Below are 9,039 nucleotides of genomic sequence, written 5' to 3' on the forward strand. Positions count from 1 at the left end.
AAAATCCAAGAAGATCTGGGATTTCCAGGAGGGAGCTCCAGAAATCTTCTGACCAACGGTGGTATCTGGGGTGTTTTAGACATAATATTCAAGAAAATCCAAGAAGATCTGGGATTTCCAGGAGGAAGCTCCAGAAATCTTCTGACCAACGGTGGTATCTGGGGTGTTTTAGACACAATATTCAAGAAAATCCAAGAAGATCTGGGATTTCCAGGAGGAAGCTCCAGAAATCTTCTGACCAACGGTGGTATCTCTGATGGTTTAGACATAATATTCAAGAAAATCCAAGAGGATCTGGGATTTCCAGGAGGAAGCTCCAGAAATCTTCTGACCAACGGTGGTATCTGGGCTGTTTTAGACACAATATTCAAGAAAATCCAAGAAGATCTGGGATTTCCTGGAGCAAGCTCCAGAAATTTCTGACCAACGGTGGTATCTGGGTTGTTTTAGACATAATATTCAAGAAAATCCAAGAAGATCTGTGATTTCCAGGAGGAAGCTCCAGAGATCTTCTGACCAACGGTGGTATCTGGGGTGTTTTAGACATAATATTCAAGAAAATCCAAGAAGATCTGGGATTTCCAGGAGGAAGCTCCAGAAATCTTCTGACCAACGGTGGTATCTGGGGTGTTTTAGACATAATATTCAAGAAAATCCAAGAAGATCTGGGGTTTCCAGGAGAGAGCTCCAGAAATCTTCTGACCAACGGTGGTATCTGGGGTGTTTTAGACATAATATTCAAGAAAATCCAAGAAGATCTGTGATTTCCAGGAGGAAGCTCCAGAAATCTTCTGACCAACCGTGGTATCTGGGGTGTTTTAGACATAATATTCAAGAAAATCCAAGAAGATCTGGGATTTCCAGGAGGAAGCTCCGGAAATCTTCTGACCAACGGTGGTATCTGGGGTGTTTTTGACATAATATTCAAGAAAATCCAAGAAGATCTGTGATTTCCAGGGGGAAGTTCCAGAAATCTTCTGACCAACGGTGGTATCTGGGGTGGTTTAGACAATTTTCAAGAAAATCCAAGAAGATCTGGGATTTCCAGGAGGAAGCTCCAGAAATCTTCTGACCAACGGTGGTATCTGGAGTGTTTTAGACATAATATTCAAGAAAATCCAAGAAGATCTGGGATTTCCAGGAGGAAGCTCCAGAAATCTTCTGACCAACGGTGGTATCTGGGGTGTTTTAGACGTAATATTCAAGAAAATCCAAGAAGATCTGTGATTTCCTGGAGGATTAGGAATAGTCTCCTGTCCTGTATGGTGTTCTGGCATGTGTATCTTATGATGTTCATACTAATTGGAGCAGTTGTGTGATGCTGGGAAGGAAGAGGATTTTTCACCAGGATGGTTGTAATACATCAGCGTAATACATCAGTGTATTACATCGGCGTAATACAACGTTGTATTACGTCGGCGTAATACACCGGCGTATTACGTCGGTGTAATACAACGTTGTATTACGTCGGCGTTATACACCGGCGTATTACGTCGGCGTAATACAACGTTGTATTACGTCGGCGTAATACAACGTTGTATTACGTCCGCGTAATACGCCGGTGTATTACGTCGGCGTAATACATAGCTATAAATGGGTACTGAGAGTGGTAGAGTGTATATTTTTTCCTTTCGCACTGCCGTTTGATACTTGCGAGTGCGAGCGAGTAAACTTGAGCGGAGGAATTTGATTTCAGTGTATGTGTTGTCTCAACGACTTCTTACATACATGCATACAAGTCGCCGATAGGTACTCGAAGCCCAACGGCTTTTGCCGATTGCCCGCTCGACGCGTCGATGATATAAGAGAGACGAGAGATATGATGAGAAAGGAGAAGAGCGATGTTTTTTCGTTCTGTTTAAAAAGATTTATGTTTCAGTTGGGGTAAGTCACCGAAGACCGGAAGTCGATATCTCTTACCGTTTAAGCTCCAGAACAGTGAGAAGTTGAAAAAAAGTCGATTATATAACTGCTCTCCCTTTGAGTTCGAGCAGTAAAAAAGAGAGGGGAGAGTCACGTGACCAGTACCGCACCAATAAAAACGCTTTATAAAGTGACTAACGAATACATTCAAACATCTACCTTCAGTCTATGGTACATATACAGGAGTCGTTGGTTGGCTATGTGAACTGTGCGGGCACAGTGTATTTTTTTTCTCCTCTTTTGATCTCCGCTCTGAGCTCACAGGAACGATGGAGAGAAAAAACATGATGCGTTGTTGCTGTATCGTTGTGTGGCATGGCTGAAAAACACACTGAGACAACTTATTGCATTTTTTCTCTTAGAGCGACAGAGAAAAATATTCATGAGTCGATGGAATGAAATAACACTGGGATGAGATATTATTCGTTCATAAGGAGTCTTATAGCTAACATTCCAAAGATGTAAATGTCAACTTAAAATTAAATTTAAATTCGCTTTTTCTTTAGAAATCAGTACCTGTTGCTGTAATATGTTTTTTGTGCTTTAAGATTAGCCTTATCTGTTACTTTCCCTTAGTTTCTTAGGAAACTGCATTGTGCTTATTTAGTCACAATAATAGCCGCTCTGTGTGCGGCTGAGCCATACATAGTGCCTGCTACTAATATCACAGAAATCCACCTCGGTTTGTGTTTAGAACAGTGACAGTGAATATTTGTGTCGATAGAAGTTAGCACTTTCATTCCGAAATTCGTTCTCGTACCAGCCTCAATTGTATAGGCAGTTCAATTTTTTTTGCTTATGTGCCACCATTACCATTACTAGTAATTCATTCACTGGACGAATTCAAAGCCGATATTGCATGAGAAATCTTTTTCTGTTCCTGCTGGGCTTTGAACTCGAGACCTCACAGTGACAGAGCCACTACTGCATCACCTGATCAACTTGAGGTTCTAAGTGAGTCACAATAATAACTTTTCATTATATTTTAAAATTCTGAATTTCTGTATAAAATTTTTGATTAGTTATAAAAGTCTGAGAAATGTCGCAACCGGGGCGTTCAGATGGTTTACCACCAAAACCTGCCCCTACTGAACTACTGAAACTTCCTCTATATATAAAGCAATTTGACAATTCAATCAGTGACAGTGATGATGATAATTCTGATTCTAAAACAGCTAATGCCTGTTTAAATGTGGAGGATACTCGATCTTCCAAACCTACGAGGCATCCCAAAAATCAACCAAAACCACTTCAGAAGACAAATGGTGAACAATCAAAATCGATGTTCAAAACTAGTGGTTGGTTAGATGGTATGCGATATTTCGGCTGGGAATATGGTGAAGAAGGCTACCTTCTAAGCACAGTAAATAAAAGAATATATGGTGCACGTCACCTTCCTGGAGAAACGCGAGATCAGATGACCAAAAGACGTAAATTAGAACAGGATTGGATTCGATCTGAAACAAAGATGGGTGGAGTAGTTCCGAGACCTACAACATCCTCTCCAACAACAATATCTGCCAATGACAGTGTGGAAGAACACTATTGTGGTGATTTAATAAAATGTATATATTGCGGAAGTTTGAATTTTCCTTCTGAAGGAGTACGATCCAGTAGCCATAATAAGTTTGTGTTTGATATATGCTGCAACAAGGGGAAAATTCGACTTCAAAGCATTCCACAATTACCCGAAATTCAGCACTTACTTACTTCAGAAGATGGAAAGCACTTCCGTGAAAATATCAGAATGTACAATGCTGCCTTTAGCTTTGCAAGCTATGTGTATAATTCTAACGAACACCACAATAATCAACATGATATCGCACCAAATCCACGTGGTGGACCATTTATTTTTTGGATGCATGGTGTTGCATATCACTTGATAAAATATCCACAGCATTCTCAGCAGGATCCACAAGAGCCAGCTTTTGGGCAATTGTACTTTATTGATTCTCAAGAAGCACAAAACTTAAGACTCCACAATGCAAATAATATTAGTGTTGAGCTTAATACTGATCTGCTTAGTCAGTTGGATAGTTTGTTGCGTAAAGTAAATCCTTTTGCTCAGACCTACCAACGTATCAGCGATTGCGAACCAAGACTCCATCAACAAGAAGAATTTTCTGCCGAAAATCAATCAGTTCTCCCAACAATTATAATATATAATAGACCACATTATAATGATGGTATAAATGCAAATGAATTAATGGCAGATCATGTCGCTTGTATTTGCACTGTTGAACAAGGTGTTCCAATGCAAAACACTGATATAGTATTGCGTCCATTTGTACCAACAGCTTCTGATCAAAATGGGTTAAGGATAATACCCAATACTTCGGGAGCAGTTGATCCTTTAACATATACACTTATGAGACCTTACGGTACTTATGGATGGGATAATCAACTGCGATCATTAGCTGTACCAGACAACATAAAGGTTACATTTCGTAGATATTGGCTGTACCATTTTATGATGCGCAATGATAACGTTGGATCACCATTGCTCAATTTTGGACGATTATTCCAACAATTAGTATGTGATGTTGCCCACAGAATGGAACAAATGAAATTAAACTATATTCGTCGACATCATATGCAGACCACTGGTCATCTCGGCAAGGATGGTGATGAACAAATTGTTACTTTCCATGATGACAGTCGTGCTACATCCTCTGGTTATAGCGAGGAAATAGCGCGTCAGTCTATACAATGTCGTCTACCACCATCATTCATTGGTAGTCCGAAGTACCAGTATAGACTATACTCAGATGCAATGGCAGTCATTGCACACTTTGGTACACCGGATTTGTTCATCACGATGAATTGTAACCCACAGTGGCGTGAAGTTGTCGGTAATCTTCAGTCGCCGTACATGAAATTTGAAGATCAAGTGATACTAATATGTCGGGTATTTTACCAAAAGATTCTTGCGCTCTTAAAAGAGTTAGAAGAAAAAAGAATATTTGGACGAATTCAGTATTATATTTACAGTATTGAGTTTCAAAAATGTGGACTACCCCACGCTCATATATTAGTGTCACTTTATCCAAATTCAAAGATTTCAACAACTTCACAAATTGATGAGTACATTTCAGCTGAAATGCCTTCTCGTTTTTCCAGTGACGCAAAGGATAAGCATTATAGAAAGCTTATTGAGCAGCACATGATACATAAACCCTGTGGACCGGATGCTCAAAACAATAGGCACCAGTGCTGGGCACCTGATGATAAGTCATGCTCAAAAGGATATCCCAAAGAATTTTCAAGCACCACCCACTATCAACCGTCCAATTCAAAAAATCCAATTGTCTACAGGCGACGACGCGATATTGAGGGTGCAGCATTGAATATTTCCTTAAATAATAACATGAGTGCTCCACAAAATGTCGTTGATAATCGCTGGGTTATCCCTCACAATCGATATCTTTTAGAACGGTTCAATTGCCATATAAATGTGGAAGTCTGTCAAAATGACTTAAGGGGAGATTTTACATTAGCTAAATATATGTTTAAATATATTTTCAAACATCCCTGTATGGCTAATGTAAAAGTGAACATGACAAATGAGATACAGAGTTATGAGATATGCCGATACATAAGTGCACTTGAAGCTGCATGGCAAATATGTTCATTTCCTCGATCGGGTTTCTCCCACAATATTGTGCGTTTGTCCGTTCATCTTCCCAGTCAAGCACAGGGCTGTGATCAACTTAAGCCAACAACATTAACCCAATGGTTTGCTTCTAATGCAATCAATAAATGTTTAGTTGAGGCCCAATTGGAACGTATTGATAATACTATGACACGAGATGAGATTATGGAAATGTATGGTTTAAATTTAACCTATACACGATATTGTGAAAAATTTGCATGGAGAACGTCTAGTAATCCACCACATTGGGTGAGGCGACAACGCAATACTCGAATGCTGTATACACCAATCGGTCGCATGTACCCCGTTAATGTCCATAGCATGGAACTGCGAAGCATACGTATTTTACTCCTTCATATACCCGGTTGTACAGATTGGCGTGATTTACGTACGTACAATGGTGTTGAATATGATTCATTTACAGCTGCAGCGAATGCGCGAAATTTAATGATGAATGCCGATGATATTGTGTTAACTATTAATGAGGCTTTCACACAATTTTCAGCTACACACCAACAAGGTCGTGAAATTTTTGCCATGATGATTCAATTCAATACACCAAGTGATTTGTGCCCTATATGGGACACTCTGAAGAGAGATCTGTCAAGTGACTTGATATACCAAGGTCTCGATATACACGAAATTCAATCAAGAGATGTTGCAGATGGTAATTCATACGCGGAACTATGGGCATTAGCTGATGTTCAGGCTATAATTGAAGCCAATGGTGGTGGTAACTATAAGTCATTTTGCAACAACTGGCCAAATATGCCAAGAATCCCAAATGCCCTTATTGAGCAATACCGTCACCGTCACAGTAATGATGCATTCAATTGCAATAATATCGACCCGACGATAGCTAGAACTCTCTTTCAACAGCATTCACTATCATTAAACAGAGAGCAGCAAGGTGTTTTTAATGATATTATATATGCACTTTCATTGCGACGGGAACTAAATAATGCATCTATTAATGACAACACCCATCGTAACTGCTTCTATATTGATGGTTCTGGTGGTACAGGTAAAACATATCTCTACGAAACAATATATTACTATTGTCTATCGCAGAATATAAAGTGCATCATAACAGCTGCCACGGGTATTGCAGCCTCACTATTGCCAAGTGGTCGAACTTGTCACAGTACCTTTAAATTGCCGCTAATATTAGATGAAACAACAGAGTCTGATATAAAATCTTGTAATGATCCCAATGGCAGAATAATTTATGATGCAGATATATTTCTCATTGATGAATGCTCAATGATAGACACCTATGCACTTAACGCTATTGATAGGCTCTTAAGACGTCTACATGGTATTGATCTTCCATTTGGAAATAAAATTGTTGTATGTGGTGGTGATTTTCGTCAAATCCTCCCAATTGTCAACATATATCACACAACAGATTGTGAGCGTGCAGATACTGTGGCACGTTGTATTATAAATTGTCATTTATGGGATAATTTCAAAAAGTTCACCCTAATACAAAATCAACGAATTTTAAATGATGGCTACAACTTTGCCCAAGAAGCACTGAAAATTGGTGAGGGACTAACAACCAACACCCACAGTCTCTACGAGTTTCCGCAGGAGTTCAAGCTTGTTGATACACTCGATACGCTAATTGATAATGTATATTGCAAGGATGGATCCCTAATACCATCATCACCAAATAGTGACGAATACAATAATTCAGCAATTTTGTGCGCCACCAATAATGATTGCAAATTTGTCAATTCAAGGATACTAGATCGACTTGCACAGTCACAACAAACGGCTACTAAAAATTCATTGCGTACATATACAGCAATTAATTGTGCAATTGATGAAGATGCTAGAATTCGTCAACATTACAGTGATGAAATTCTTGCTGAATTCACTCCATCTGGGATACCAGATCATAAATTGCCATTATGCATTGGAACAAACGTTATGATTTGTCGTAATTTAGATATTCGTCAACAGAGAAATTTATGCAATGGAACACGCCTAAAGGTAACCTCTATGGGTGAGCATATTATAAAATGCAGAGTAATCAGTAGTTGTAGTGCAAATTATGGGGATTATGTCCTTTTGCCACGAATAAACTTAACAACAATTGACAGTTCATGTCATGATTTGCCCATAAATTTCACTCGTAAGCAATTTCCAATTTCACTCGCTTTTGCAGTGACAATCAACAAAAGTCAAGGTCAAACTTTAGATAAGGTAGGTATCTATCTACCTCAGCCAGTGTTCACGCATGGACAACTTTATGTTGCCGTGAGTCGCGTGAAACACATTGAAAATTTGACCATATATTTGGCTCACGGAAAACTGTCTCAAAATAATAATGAAGAAAATGATGATAATTCACGTACAGTGGCGAATAGGCTGACAAAAAATATTGTTTATCCTGAAATAATTCGTATTTTGCATTAACTTATCTGTACATAATATAAATAGCTTTAAAAAAATACATTTTTCCTGATTCACGAAACCATTGAATTCTGATTAACTTTGATGGATACAAGCTTTTTTTATAAAATCTAGGTTAAGATTTTTTTGTCTTTTATCTGGTTGCTTATCGGCAATAAAAATTAACTAATATAATTCCATATGTTATTTATCATTTTATATGTATCGCTAAACTTACGAAAACAATGATTATGGTTTGTTGGGTTATTTACTTGAATTTAGATTAATAAATTAGATATGAGGCGCGAAATTTAAAATACTTGTAGATGTAAAAAAAATTAAGTTGTCAATAAATCTCAAATCTGAACTTATTCTTTTCTTTTTATTTCAAAATTTATTACATCACATGCCCTAATACTAGTCATTTATTTCCATTCACTGATTCTAAGAGGTTTTGACTATGAAAAAGAAAGATTAATAAAATGCGTTTATGCTTGCAAATAATGCAAATTAATTTTATATGTTTATATGTTCATTTACAACATAATGTTATAATAATAAAATCAATGTAAATAATATAGATATAAGTTACCCCATCGATTATACTTTCACCTTGACGTAGTGGTGATGGGGCTTGCGTATCCTCGTGTCTCCGAAAACTTTGTCGGCCGTATCATAGATACTGAGAAGGTTACCTATGCCGGAAAGATTTTGGGCGAAGGATCGGACTAAGAAAAGTATACCGTAAGTGTAGGTGACCTCTTCTCTTTTATTGCTTAAACTTAGAGAGCACTTATATAATCGATTTTTTTCGTCATACTAAAGCTTAAATGTATTTCCTCGGCTTCCTCGATGTATTTTATTTTTTAGATATGTTTTAGAGGTAGTCCAGTCGAACATTTCGTCCAAACATACCTATGACCTAAAAAATCGCAATCTTGGATTTTGAAGGTCGAAGATCAAACCAATTTGCACGGCCTACTTCTCAACAGATTTGGTTAATCTTGAATTTTTTCGAAAATTCTTGAAATCTCTAAACCGCTTGCATCGGTCGCAATTGGTAA

The 9,039-nt window shown here is 38.0% G+C and overlaps 1 protein-coding gene across 1 annotated transcript; it reads left to right on the plus strand.

Annotated features, from left to right (window-relative positions):
* Positions 1 to 2,962: 2,962 nt before the first annotated feature.
* On the plus strand, positions 2,963 to 8,707 carry LOC129808616 (uncharacterized). The gene is made up of 3 exons (XM_055858402.1): positions 2,963 to 4,831; positions 4,982 to 7,586; positions 8,598 to 8,707. Exons 1-3 carry the CDS (start codon positions 2,963 to 2,965, stop codon positions 8,705 to 8,707), a joined length of 4,584 nt encoding a protein of 1,527 aa, XP_055714377.1.
* Positions 8,708 to 9,039: the final 332 nt, after the last annotated feature.

The sequence above is a fragment of the Phlebotomus papatasi genome, chromosome 4, assembly GCF_024763615.1.
Source record: "Phlebotomus papatasi isolate M1 chromosome 4, Ppap_2.1, whole genome shotgun sequence".
Classification (NCBI taxonomy): domain Eukaryota; kingdom Metazoa; phylum Arthropoda; class Insecta; order Diptera; family Psychodidae; genus Phlebotomus; species Phlebotomus papatasi.

What these genes read in the sequence shown, in the direction of transcription:
- LOC129808616 (XM_055858402.1), top strand. Translation starts at nt 2,963, where the DNA reads ATGTCGCAACCGGGGCGTTCAGATGGTTTACCACCAAAACCTGCCCCT. An exon ending in AAGTGATACTAATATGTCGG is followed by an intron (nt 4,832 to 4,981) that starts GTATTTTACCAA and finishes CCAAATTCAAAG; the next exon opens with ATTTCAACAACTTCACAAAT. An exon ending in CCTAAAGGTAACCTCTATGG is followed by an intron (nt 7,587 to 8,597) that starts GTGAGCATATTA and finishes ACCTTGACGTAG; the next exon opens with TGGTGATGGGGCTTGCGTAT.